Here is a 14331-nt window from a genome sequence, read left to right as displayed (position 1 = left end):
TGGTAGCAGGGGGTGCATTTCATTAGGAAGGGGGAGTAGGTGGGGACCCTGATTAGGCCCAGTTTGGGAAGGCTTGTCGACAGTTTTAATGCCCCATTGAGGCAATTAATTAATGTCCACATAAGGACCTCATCCACGGGTATTCACTCAGCGAAGGGTGGGGAACTTGCCTTGCAAGAAGGCCGAAAAGCAAATCTTGTCAGAGTTGCTTGTGGGTTCCATGGAGGTCCCTTATTCAAAGGCACACTGCGAGGGACCCGGCACCTGGAAGAAGAGGAGCCAACTAAAGCCACACCCTATACCCCTGCTGCTGATCAACCTCCGACGTGACACCCCCGCCCGCCATCACTCACCTTGCCGTGGATTGCTCAGAGATCTATGGCCTTCACTGGGTGTATTATTGAATGCAGCTCCCACCTCTGTGAGGGGTGGCTGCTGAGCAATGAAAAGTTGCTGACCTGTGATTGGCCGGCCACTCTCAGCTGCAGCTGTTGGTCATCCCGTGGATGGTTTGCATCTCCAGGGTGGATGGCAGGCAGCTGTGGTGTTTCTAAAAATAAAAATAAACTCTCTCTTCCCATGTTCAGATCGGCAGCTCCCATCTCAGCGAGTGGGGCCGTCGATATGTCCGTGCTGGAGGGCCCTCAGAATTGAGTATCTGCCCTCGAAAATGATGGCCATCTTACTCCCTGCCATTAATTGGCTTGTCCCTTTAAAAATCTGGGTGGGCATTTTGGAACATGCTGTATGGGGTCAGGCCCCAGAATTGAACCAGCAGCTTGGCGCTTGACCCGGATTTGAAAATCCCGGCCTTGACCACTTTTATTTTGTGATTTGGTTGATCAGCATCCTATTGATACGAACCTCAAAATGTGTCAAATGTTTCTGAGATGAAAGAAAATAACTGGGTTTACTACAACAATGGATGCAAGACATGTTAATTGGATTCCATTCTAGGAATGTGCAAAAATGTGTTTAAAAACTGGCTCTGTCAAAAGCACTCCAAAGGGTTAGTGTAGGAAGAAACATGACAATGATCTAAGCAGCCAAAAGAGGTGTCTTCAACAAAGTGCAGACTGGAACAAGGTCAACTCCAGAATTCTACCGGAAACTACCTAATTTCAGCAGCTGTAACATTCCACAAGGAATGCCTCACGGATAAGCAAAAGACTTACTATCATATTCTTTTATCAGTTCTCTAACCTTCTACTTTTGAGATGTGTGTTTGTGTGTACATATGTGGAAAGAATGGAATAAGCTTTTGTAGTTCTTCATATTTTCTACATTAGTGGAAAGATTTATCAAGCATGGGTTGAAAGAAATTGGCCTTTTGTCTTCTGGTTCCCACTTGTGCAACAGGCTCCAGGCTAGAATTTACTCACAAAGGTCACATTTACAAATGTTGAGGGTGTACCTTCCTAATGCAGATGGCACTTGAATGGGTATGTTTACATTCCTGTGCAAATGTATTTCTCAGCAATGTCCTATTGGTTTTAATGCAACACAATGAGGTTGGAGGCTGTAGAAGTCAACTATTTCCTAACACACCTGATAGGTAAAAGATAGCTATTTAGGATAAATATTAAGCCCAGTTTTACTCATTTTAAATTAAGGATTTCAACACTCTCATAACCTCAGGTCATCTCAAAATATACAGCTTACAAAACAGCATAATTCATTTTACTAAGTTCCATTATTCTAGCAAGACAGTAAAGATGCTTCTGGACACATTGTTTAAGGAGGCATTTTGATTTTCAGCACTTCACACAGAAAATGGCAGATGTTGTGCGATAGAAACAAGTAAATCATTCTAAGCGACTCCTAAATAGTTCTGTGAAGGGGAACTCTGATAAATGTTTGAAGGTGAAACTGTTGAAGATTCAATATGAAAATTCAATGATGGCAGGCATCTCTAGTTTTTTAAAGTTTCAAGGTTAATACTCTATACATTGACAAACAATGGCCTGGCTTTTGTGGCGAAAATTAAACAGGACACTTTCAGTTATTAAGCAAATAAAGGAAACTACGATTGTATGAGGTGCAAATTGACTATGATGGATTGGGGAATGTTGCCTAAAGGGATGATGGTGGATAGGCAATGGCAAACATTCAGAGAGCGCATGGGTGAACTGCAACAATTGTTCATTCCTGTCTGGCGCATAAATAAAACAGGGAAGGGGGCCAAACCATGGCTTACCAGGAAAATTAGAGATGGTATTAGATCCAAGGAAGAGGCATACAAATTGGCCAAAAATAACCAGTCCCTTATAGTCAGAAACAGAGGAATTTATAATGGGGAACAAAAAAATGGCTGACAAACTAGATACATACTTTAGTTCTGTCTTCACAAAGAAGGACACAAATAACGTACTATAAATAGGGCGGCATGGTGGCACAGGGGTTAGCACTGCTGCCTCACAGCATAGGGACCCGTGTTCAATTCCGGCCTGTGGAAACTTTCTGTTGAGTTTGCACATTCTCCGTGTCTGTGTGGATTTCCTCTGGGTGGGGTTACGGGGATAGGGCGGGGGAGTGGGCCGTGGTAGGGTGATCTTTCAGAGGGTCAGTGCAGACTTGATGGGCCGAACAGCCTCCTTCTGGATTGTAGGGATTTTATGGAAATGTTGGGGGACACAAGATTAAGTGAGAGAGAGGAACTGTAGTAGGGAAATGGTGTTGAGGAAATTGATGGAATTGAAGGCCGATAATCTAGATCCCAGAGTACTTAAGGAAGTGGCCCTAGAAATAGTGGATGCATTGAAGTCATCTTTCAAGATTCTGTGCTCTGGAACAGTTCCTACAGACTGGAGAGTAGCTAATGTAACCCGACTATTTGAAAAGGGAGATGGAGAAAAAATAGAATTATAGACCAGTCAGCCTGATGTCGGGAGTTGGAAAAATTCTAGAGTACATTATAAAATATTTACTAGCCGAGCACTTGGAAAACAGTGGCAGATTGGATAGAGTTAGCATGAATTTATGAAAGGTAAATCATGCTTGACAAATCTACTGGGAATTCTTCGAGGATGTAACGCGTAAAGTTGACAGAGGGAACCAGTGGATGCAGTTTATTTTGGACTTTCAGAATGCTTTTGACTAAATCCCGCATAAGGGATTAGTGTGCAAAATTAAAGCGTTTGGGATTGGGGATAGTGTATTGAGATAGAAAACTGGTTGGCAGATAGGAAACAAGAGTAGGAATAAATGGATCTTTTTCCAAATGGCAAGCAGCGACTAGTGGGGTGCCACAGGGATCAGTGCGAGGATCTCAGCTATTCACCATATCCATTAATGATTTAGTTGAGGGAAAAAAATAATATCTCCAAATTTGTCTTGCTGCAATTTTTTCAAAATACGTTCACGGGAGACGCGAGTGTCACAGGCTGTGCCAGCTTTTATTGCCCATCCCTAATCACCATTCAGGGGCAGTTAAGAGTCAACCACATTGCTGTGGGCCTGGAGTCACATGTAGGCCAGATGTAGGTAAGGATAGCAGATTGCTTTCCCTGAAGGACATGAATGAACCAGATGGGTTTTTACGACCATCAACAATGGTTTCATAGTTATAATTTTATTGAATTCAAATTTCACCATCTGCAGTGGTGGGATTTGAACCTGGATTCCCAGAGCATTACTCGGGGTCTCTGATTTACTAGTCCAGTGACAATACCGCTAAGCCACCGCCTTCCCTAATTCACAGGCCATTGGTGAGATCACACCTGGAATATTGTGCGGAGATTTGGGCTGGATTCTGAGGTTCCCCAGCTGCTTGTTTCTTGCCGGCACGACGTTCGCTGGGGGTAGGATTCTATACTCCCTCCGCTTGTCAATGCGATTTCCCATTGAAGCCACCTCACACTGCTGGAAAACCTGCGCGTGGCAGGGATGCTCTGCCAGAGCGAAAAGTGAATCACTACTGTTGGAGATTATTAAACAGTTGTTTATTTACTTTTTCCAAGTCTCTTTTCTCTTTCTCTTAATCCCATCTCTCTTTGTTTCATTTTCTTTACATGGTTTTACATTGAACTATATGTCCCAACTTACATTCTACATATCTCACAAGGGTTCTTCAATCTTCTTGAGTGAGGAAAGCCATCTTTGCTTGCCCTTTTAGTAAATGTCCCAGATCCCCTTGAGGGTACCGCACTATTTTGACTCTCCAATAATTGGAATTCACTGCAAAAACCCTCAGAACCTTTGAATGTAAGTACAAGCGTTCTGAATGGCTAGCATTGCTTCTTCTCTAAGTGCAAAATCTGGGCCTCCGTCTATCGTGCCAACAAAATATCATGCTCTCACCTTCAGCTGATGCTGGCTCGGTTTTGCGAGATCGAACTGTCACACTTGCAGTCTTGGACAAGTCTGTCCCAGTTCGCCAGACCTGCACTTCCACGTAGCCTTCACTTTCATCTACCTGGTATTCAATATCTCCAAAGTAAAAAACTGGTTCTGGAAAAGGGATATATCAGCACCATGAACATGTGTACATCCATTTATATAAAATAATACAAAAGCAAAAATACCTAGCCAGTCAGGTCTTTAGCCATTTCACAATATCATCCTATTCACAGTAATATGGGGGAACTCTTTCCGTCATGTTGGGACATGAACAAATTCAAAGGCAATTTAATTGATAAAACTATCAAAGCACTAGATGCAAATATAAATGACCTATCAACCTTACAGTATAATTAATTTTGAATTATTAATGTGCAAAACTGACAAGAGCAGATTCATTTTTAGTAGGGGCACGGTAGGGCGGTACAATAACCCATGCAACGGTCTGTAATTGTCCAATCTCAAGTGGACACAATTAGTGCATGAAATGCACTTCCCTATCAGGAGTAAATTAGAGAGAAATTGATCCTGGGCCAATTGCAAATCCTGTTACTGATAGCTAAAACCTTCTGCTGGAACTGTGCAGGCATTAGGCAAGTGTTCATCAGGCTTGGTTCTAATAAACCAGGATCCAGATACTCCTGTCGACAGTCATTTCCCTATCTGACTCAGGGAGCTACTGAAAGGCATTTATTGCCCATGGAATCATGCCCAGATATCATGAAATTGGGGCAAAACGAGTAAAAGATGACCATAATGCCAAGTTTAAAGTATTATTTCATTCAAATGACCTAGGCGAAAAAGTATGTCAAAAGAAGTTCAGTTGGAGATTCGTCTCATCAAGCAGGCTTTCAAATTTGTTGGACTGCATTTTACACGCCCCGTTGGGTGTGTTTTCAGCGAGGGACGGCACACACGAGGGACGTACACCTGGGGCTGGTTTAGCACACTGGGCTAAATAGCTGGCTTGTAATGCAGAACAAGGCAGCAGCGCGGGTTCAATTCCCGTACCGGTCTCCCCGAACAGGCGCCGGAATGTGGCGACGAGGGGCTTTTCACAGGAACTTCATTGAAGCCTACTTGTGACAATAAGCGATTATTATTATTATTATAATAAAATAAGATAGTTTCCAACACACCTCCTTCCTGCCCCACTCCACCTCCTTCCTGCCTACCTCCAAGTGCAGCCCCATAACACCAAAATCGGCAGCCAGCATGCCATATTTAAATAAATAATCAAGGATCAATTGGGCTTGTCAACGTGACAACTGACCCCAATAATACGCTGCCTACGTCATAAAATGGTTGGTATGGGCAGTTGGGTGGTGGGGAGTCGCTCACTTAAAATATATATTTTATAGGTCGGGAAGCTATCTTCATGCCTGCCCTTTGCAGAGTGGGTTGGTGCTGGTGGGGTTCTTCCTGCTCCATTAAACATAGCACATCTGTGCTAGGAATGGGCTAAGAGACATTCCAATTACATGTCAAATTGATGTTAAGTATCCAATAATTGACACTGATATGTAAAGGGGTTGCAGATGGCACTTGTGGTGATAGAGTTTTGTATAGAGTGTGTTCAAGGAAAATAAAGGTGTTTGGGAAAGGAGCAGAACTCTTGACTCTTTACTCAACAGCAACCAGAATCTAACAATCTGCACCTCCATAACCTGTGCAAACCCACCCTGCCGAAGACCCCAGACTAACCTGGCGCTGGGATGCATTGGGCTTTCTTCTTCTTCTTGGTTACAGTCCTGGCAACACTACCGGGTCTGATGGAGCTGCCGGTCAATCAGATTGATTGACAGCTCCTGAGGAGGCAGGGAGTGGGATTTGATCCCCCCAGTGAGGGGTGCAGGTCCCACACAACTCCGATTCAGCCTGCCTGCGCAGGTTATGACTGAGGGGCGGGTTGGCATGGGATGGGTCGGTCCAAGTTGCCAATTGTTTCTGGGGCTGGGTGAGGGGAGCGTGAACTGTTTGCTCCCCCAGCCCCCCATAATATTCTGCCTTTTATCTATCAACTTGTGTTTTAATTCACTCAAATGAAGTTCTCTGTAGCTTTTTAAAAATCTTGTGTGGGGTATTGAAGGTTGAAACAGAAGATTTTGAACTTTAGTTAATATATTTTTGGGAATAATTGCTGACAAACCCCTTTTAGTTTTACGTTTTACAGGATTTTATTGATGTATTTTTCAGCAGTTTGGACCAGGGCTGTTGTGTGGTGTGGTACCAACATGTTATCAGAGTAACCTTGGGCAAACAGTGCTCTAATCACCTGCCAAGAAATTCCATACATTTTTCACCTCTCCGCAAAAATGCACCACAAAAGCTGGATATCGAGACCAAAGGAAAAAACTAAACACAGGTTGCTATGAGTCTGACATTTCACATCAAGAAAGTGAAACTGAGGTGTCTTCACCTTAGATCACTTGTCATTTTACACTCAACAACAACTTAGATTAATATCGTGCCCTTAATGCAATAAAACATGTCAAGGTACTTCACAGGAACGTTACAAAGCAAAATTAGACACGGTGCCACAGAAGGCAATGGGAGGGCAGACAGCCAAAGCTTGACCTTTTAAGGAGTGTCTTAAAGGAAGAAAGAGAGCCAGAAAGGTTTTGGGAGGGAATTCCAGGGCTGGAGGCAGCTCAAGGTACAGCCACCAATTGGGGGGAGCAATAAAATCGGGATGCTCAAGAAGCCAAAATTAGATGAGCACAGATGGCTCGGAGGGTTGTCAGGTCGGAGAAGATCATGAGAGAGGGAAGGGTGAGGCGTGGACGAGAATAAGGTTGAGAATGTTAAAATCAAAGTTTTGCTTGACAGGAAGTCAATGTAGGTCAGTGAGGACAGGAGTGATGGGTGAATAGGATTTGGTCCGAGTAAGGACATGGGCTGTTGAGATTTGGATGACCTTGGGTTTATGGAGTTTAGAATGCTGCAGACCAACTCGGAGTGCATTGGAATAGTCAAGTCTAGAGGTAACAAAGGCACGTATATAGGTTTCAACATCAGATGAGCAGAGGTAGGAAAACAGTCAAGAATTGTTGTGGGGGGTTGAAATAGGCATTCTTAGTGACCATGCAGATATATAATCTGAATCTTACCTGGAGGTCAAATATGAACCAAGGATAAGGACAGTCTCATTTAGTCTGAGTTGGCAGGGAGAGGGATGGAGTCAGTGAGTACGGTTTGGAGTGGGATCCAAAAACAATGGCTCCAATATTCCCAATACTTAATTAAGGAAATTTCTGCTCCTCAGGTACTGGATGTCAAACAAGCAGTCTGATCATTTGCATCAGTGCAGTAGTTGAGAGAGGTGATGGTGACGGAGAGCTGTATGTTGTCAGCATATGTGTGAAAACTAACGTGTTTGCAGTTGGTGTTTGCAAGGGGTAGCTTGTGGAAGAGAAATAGGAGAAGACCACGGATAGGTCCCTGGGGGTCACTGGAGGTAATGGTCTGGGAGCAGGAAGGAAAGCCACCGCAAGTGATACTCTGACTAGGATCAGCAAAATAAAAATGGAATTAGGTGCTAGCAGCTCCATGCAGGTGAATGACAGTGGAGAGGCATTGGAGAAGGATGGTGTGGTCAACCACAGCAAAGATGGTAGAAAGGTCAAGAAGGACAAGCAGAGATGGGATGCGATTTAATGGCCTCGTTGCGCCCAACTTGGTGAGGCAACGAGGCCGTTTAATCTTGTGAGAGGCCCCTTACGAGATTCGTGACACTCAGAACATCTCTCGAGATCTAATGAGATCTCATGGGACGTCACTATCTGGATCTTGCCCTCGCTATGTCTACACCGGATTCTCCAAAGGCCCGGGAACTAATGGCCTTGCCTGGGGGACTTTGCCATCACACCATATAGCACTGGTCCATGCAAACGTGGGCCAGGTGTAACGGCACCTTGAGGGGGGGCCTCCCAGGCCATTGGAAATGTAAAAATGGTATAATATAAAATTTGAAAATTTGAAAATAATCTCCAAAATGATAAATCTGAAAGAATGAGACCCGCACTTCATATTTGGTGTCAGGAGCGGTTGATTGGAAGTCTTTCAGTTATTGCATTGTTAAAAAAGTGTATTTATGCTATTGGCCCTAAATATCTTTGGTAGGCTTAGTTTGCATTTACTGTACGGAATACTGCAATTCCAAAGCTTGTCATTAGCAAAGCAGAGTACAAAAAGCTGTATTCATGAAAAGGTTGTTGATGAAAGGTACAGTGACTGTTCAGATAGTATTTTGGGCTGTGTGACGTGGTTGATATACTAAATATGAATTAACCCATACAGCATTTAAAACAATGATAGGGATCAATCAATTTTGATGTTGTGGTAGTCGGTATTAGGGGTATTACGGTACCCTGAATAATGCTGTAAGACCATTGGTGTGGGAGGTACCGGAGACTGCTATTTTCATTGGTGAAGCCTGCCTGCTGGCTCCGCCCAGTAAGACGGAGTATAAGAGCCTGTGTCTTCCTAGCAGCTGCATTCTGTACCTGCGCTGCTGGGGGAAAACATCTAGTGCAATAACGCCTTCACTTGTCCCCAATCTCGTCTCAGGAGTTATTGATCGAGCATCAGATGTAAAAAGGTAAAAATATTAATCAGAATGCACCATTTTTACATTTTCTTGTCCTCAGATAACACTTTGCTTGGGAGCAGGAGTAGGCCATTTGGCCCTTCGAGCCTGCTCTACCATTTGGTAAGATCACGGCTGATCTGCTTGTGGTCTCAACACCACTTTCTTGTCTGCCCCCGCCCCCACTCAACTCCCATGTCTATCAAAAATCTATCCAACTCAACCTTGAATAAATTCATTGACCCAGTCACCACTGCTCTCTGCGGAAGTGGAATTCCACAGGCTAATGAACCTGGAGAGAAAGGCATGTTTCAGAATTCTCTACAAGTGTGACCATGGGTACAGATGCAGGTGGAAGCAGCATTCAGAAGAGGATTTGAAATATTAAGTTTGTTGTCTACAGCTCTGTCATTACAGTTATGCTTCCGTGACTGTGAAGCTGAAGTGTTGTAAGGCTCACTTCTGCATTACTTTAATATTTCAGCAACTTGGCAAAAAAAATTGCACTGCATGCCTTGTATCAGTGAAGTAGTCTGGTTCGTATCAATGATAACATTTTATTACATATAACTGGCCCATAAAAAATGATGGCAAAGACAGTATTATTTTTCTCTCTACACACATGCAATGTAGAAATCAATGCCTTTATAAATGATTCTTGAATTCACAGTGCTTACTTAAGATAGCATTCTAGTCTTCCACAGCAATGATCATATGGCATTTCAGCATTAAACCCAAATGTCAATATTTATTGCAATAACAGTCAGATAGTGGACCCATTCATGTCAGATATGGTTGATCCAAACTAAATGCAATCTCTCTGGGTTTATGCATGTGTCCTGTAACAGATCAGTACAGTAATACGTCAGCTGGTTTGATGGTTCAGGTTTTTAGAAATAAATAACATTAATAATGTTGTCCTGATCAATGCCAGATCATGTGCTAAGAGTAGCAGGGGGGCACAGAGGGTATAGAGCTTCATGCAAAGTGAAAAACTGACTACAGTATTCACCAGTTACAAGGTACTGACCTGCACAGATTTAGGTCTTGTGTAATATGGTATTAAATTATTAGCTATGCGCACGTCCTGAGTTTCCCTCCCTGTTGAAATATAGTGGGAGTGCGACTGACAATGATTGCTACTAGTCTGATGTGGATCTTATGCACAGCAACTGGAGCAACTCTGATGTCAAGATGTAGGAGTTGGTTAACTTCCTCCTGAGAAATAATTCAGTGATTGCTGCATAGATCTGGTCTTGTCACAACTGATTGTAATGATTGAGCAGCATAAATGCTGCCAAAAATATGATTTACATTTTAGATTTGAGTGTTTAATTGCAGTACTATATTATCTATATACCCATATGTGTGGGCTTCAACATGTAGATAAGCCACAGGACCAATATACAACTTGCAAACTTTAAATGAGCAATAACTTAGGACTGATCTATAGAGCATGGATGTGCTGTTCTCTCTCAGAATGACTGCACTCGCCTTCCCACACAATTCGCTCCAAATTCATGAATTTAACTGCCACACCATTGGTGACCATGGATTCAGCTGCCTGGAGCCCTGGAATTGCCTCCTTCAACCTCTCCAGCTCGCTTTTCTCCTCGAAGACGTTTCTTAAAACTTACCCCATTGACAGAGCTGCTGGCCATCCGTCATTCTCATTGTTCATATGTGTGCCATATTTTGTTTTAGAATGCTTCTGTTGCTCCTCTTGGGATGTTTTATTAGAGGTGCTATATAATTACTAATTGTGGTTGTTGTAAACTTCATTCCCTGAACTAAACCAGCCATTCCAAACTGCACTTAACCATTTCAACTAAGAATGTAGAATTGTTATATTCTTTTGGATGGTACCATAAATCTCAGCTGGCAAGGTCTCAGGTTACATTCAACCAATGAACAGATTGAGATTAATGCAACTCACAGCAAACGACTGTCAGTGACACTCTCGCACGTGCATATTGGAGAGCGCCACCCAATCTGGCCGGACGCCTGAAATGGTCGGAGAAATGATGGCCCTGGTCAATGCATGGCCCTCATTATACCCAAGTTCAGTCTGTGGATTCCTTACTTGAGTAATCAGCCATCTTTGCATTATATTGTTGCAGAGCAGCCAGCCATTCAGTGCCTTCAGGCTGGGAAACATCCCTGGTACCTGGGAATGTCGAAGAATGTATGCATCACGGCTGCCTGGGTAACGTGCACAAACCTGCATTATTCTTTGATTATGATTGAACACAATCAGGGAGCTGAGTGGTGCAGCGGAAGTGTGCTGGGACCATGATTGAACACAATCTGAACATTGATGGAGTGCTATCCTTTTCTGTTTATCAATGCCCCTTGTTGCCCAGTTGGTACTTTTGTGGCTACATGAGTGCATTCAATCTCTCTCTCGGCTGAAAGCCTCTGGCTTTTTCGACGTGACTGAGGTCATATTGTAAAAGAGATAGAATGAAGGGCACACCTAAACATGGCATCAGTGAATATCTTATGGAGTGATATGCGTCTGGCACGGCAGGTCCACTAAGGACATGCTACATGGAATGACCCGGGAGGTGAAGATTCTCTGTTGCAGTAACTATTAAGGCCAAGGGCATGGGCTGACCATGTGCACAATGAATTCAATATCTCACCAGAGAACATATCATAAAGGGAGGTGACCATCTTCCATGACAGACACAGGGCAGGATTCTCCATTTCGGAGAGGTATTAGCACAGGAGCTGAATTGGTGGACTTCTACAACAACTAAATGGCGCCATTCCAGAGAAACTCATGATCCATTAATGGGCTAGCACCGGCGCCATGTGGAACTCGAGCGATTCCAATGAAAACCAATGTCCGATGCACCAGGGTTGGGGTTGCCTCGAGAAGCTGATAAGCTGCAGCCAGACATTAGCACTCCACTCCCCACACACACACTCATCCCAGTCAACAAGATGTCAGCACAAAGAGTGGCACCCCGGTTCACAGGCACAGAGCTCAAGACCCTGCTGGATGCCATGGAGGAGAGGCGGGCCACCCTGTTCCCGGGGGTGGGAAAGAGGCTGCCACCCGCCGCCGTGCACCGGGCCTGGGCAGGTGGCAGAGGCCGTGAACACCATGGGCCCCAGTACCAGGACCGAACAGCAGTGCAGAAAGAAGCTACACGGTCTCGTCAGGGCGGCTAGGGTGAGTAGGCAGTACCATGCCCCTGGTACCAACCCTCGTCTCCCAGAGCAGTAACGCCCCCCCTCCCCCCGCCACCCAGTGTGCGACCGAACCCAATCCACCGGCAGTGTGCACACTCCCCACCCTGCACCACATGCCAGCACCCATACTGTCCGCCGTGGAGGCCTCCAGCTTCCTACCCCCTGTGCTGCACACGTCCGACTGCCGAACACTGCAAGCTTTTGGTCTCTCCCTGGCCTCCCAGAAGGTGGTGCTTAACCGCAGAGAGAGGGAACGCCGGACCTGTTGCCCCTCACCATCATGGAGCAATGGGCACTGACCTGGTCGGTGGTCCCAGAGAGATGGCAGTCGGCGAGGCGGAGGTCGGCATCGGGCAACCAAGTGAGCTCCCGCTGAGTTGCGGTGTCCCTATGGCACATGTGGCCAAAACCCCTCATACCTCCACACCACACCCTCACCAACCTACCTCTCAAGAACACCACCCCAACCCGCAACCCAATCATGCGCCATGTCTTGTGTCTTGCAGGATCACCTGCTAACGAGGTGGGCCCTTCTGGTGTCCCTGCCCCCGCCCCCAACACCTAGCGGATTCCAGCGAGGAGTCGACAACAGACAGCAATGCGAGCCCCCAAATGATAGCCTGAGACACCCTGGAGCACCAGTCCAGGGAAGACGCTTACTTTCCATCACAGCTGTCACAAACACCCTCCAGCATCCCAGATACACTCACCTCGGTTGGGCACTTTAGTGAAGAGGCTCCTGGGGCACAACCTGGTGCGCCCCAAACACGTGCAGCTGTACATCAGTTTTTTTTATCTTTATTCGTTCATGGGACGTGGGAGTCGCAGGCTGAGACAGCATTTACTGCCTAACCTTAACCTTGAGGCCAGGCCAGGGAAGGATGGCAGATTTCCTTCCCTAAAGACCATTAGTGAACCAGATGGGTTTCTACGACAATCGACAATCGTTCCATTGTCACCATTCGACTTTTAATTCCAGATTTTTATTGAACTAAAATTTCACCATTTGCAATGGTGGGATTTGAACCTGGATTCCAGAGCATTACTCTGGGTCTCTGGTTTACTAGTTCAGTGACAATACCACTATGCCACCACCTCCCCATTTTTTAAGGTGGAGGTAGGAACACCCCAGGGGGCAGACAGGTTTAAGGAGAATCCCAAGGCATTTAATACATATATTAGGAACAAGAGGGTAGCTAGAGAAAGAGTTGATCCACTCAATGACAAAGGAGGGAAATTATGTGTAGTACCAGAGGAAGTAGGTGAAGTCCTTAATGAGTATTTTGCATCGGTATTGACAAAGGCGAGGGACACGTTGATTGGTAGTGTCTCAGGGGATGTGTAACACTTTAGAACAGGTTATTATTACTAGGGAGGAAATGTTAGGTGTGTTAAAAAGCCTTGAGGTAGCCAAATCCCCAGGGCCAGATGGCATCAATCCCAGATTACTGAGGGAGACAGGAGATAAAATAGCTGGGCCTCTGACAGAAATCTTTGTGTCCTCATTGGCCACAGATGAGATCACAGAGGATTGGAGGATAGCCAATGTTGTATCGTTATTTAAGAAGGGTTGCAAGGATAATCGGGTAATTATAGGCCAGTGAGCTTGACGTCAGTGATAGTGAAATTGTTGTTCAAGATTTTCAGAGACGGGGGCGGGATTCTCCAATAATGGGGCAATGTCCCCATGCCAGTGTCAAAACGGCCTCGTCAGGGGGCTAGCAGTCCTTAAGAAAGTCCAGAGTGATTCTCTTACCTGCCGGAGTGCTCCTCGCAGCTCTAGCTGCGGATACGGGGCCCTGCATTTCAGGTTGGGAGTCCGCACATGCACACGGTGGCGGCCTGCGGCAGCCGCCCCGTGCGACATGGCGGACTCACACCGCAGACCATGATGAACGAAGTAGGTCCCGCCTAGATCGCGCGCCCGTGGATCGGTGTCGCCTGATCGCTTGCCTAGCCGTCTGTGAGGCCCCCCGCAGTGAAGGATCCCCCCCGCCCCCACCAGGGAAGTCGCGGACTGAGTCCGCAGCCGCCACCGGCCATTCCTGACAGGCAAAACATGGTTAGAACCGCGCCGGTGGGAACTCGGCCAGTTTTCTGGGAGGATCGCGGGAGCGGCATCGGACCAGATTTCGGCGTAAACGGCCATTCTCCGCACCGTGCCGATCGTGATTTCGTCGCAGAGGCTCGGAGAATCCAGCCCA

General features: G+C 45.6%; 1 protein-coding gene across 1 annotated transcript in view; it reads right to left on the bottom strand.

Moving 5' to 3' along the window:
• The window catches only part of LOC140391964 (FRAS1-related extracellular matrix protein 2-like), a 322439-nt gene that overhangs the window by 77029 nt on the left and 231079 nt on the right, over positions 1-14331 (bottom strand). Inside the window, exon 7 of the mRNA XM_072477063.1 lies at positions 4300-4449. Within this exon, the coding sequence (XP_072333164.1) occupies positions 4300-4449 (150 nt within the window). The remainder of the gene's footprint in view (positions 1-4299; positions 4450-14331) is intronic.

The sequence above is a fragment of the Scyliorhinus torazame genome, chromosome 15, assembly GCF_047496885.1.
Source record: "Scyliorhinus torazame isolate Kashiwa2021f chromosome 15, sScyTor2.1, whole genome shotgun sequence".
Classification (NCBI taxonomy): Eukaryota; Metazoa; Chordata; class Chondrichthyes; order Carcharhiniformes; family Scyliorhinidae; genus Scyliorhinus; species Scyliorhinus torazame.
The sequence above is the reverse complement of the archived record's forward strand: the minus strand, read 5'-3'. Positions and strand labels throughout refer to the sequence as shown.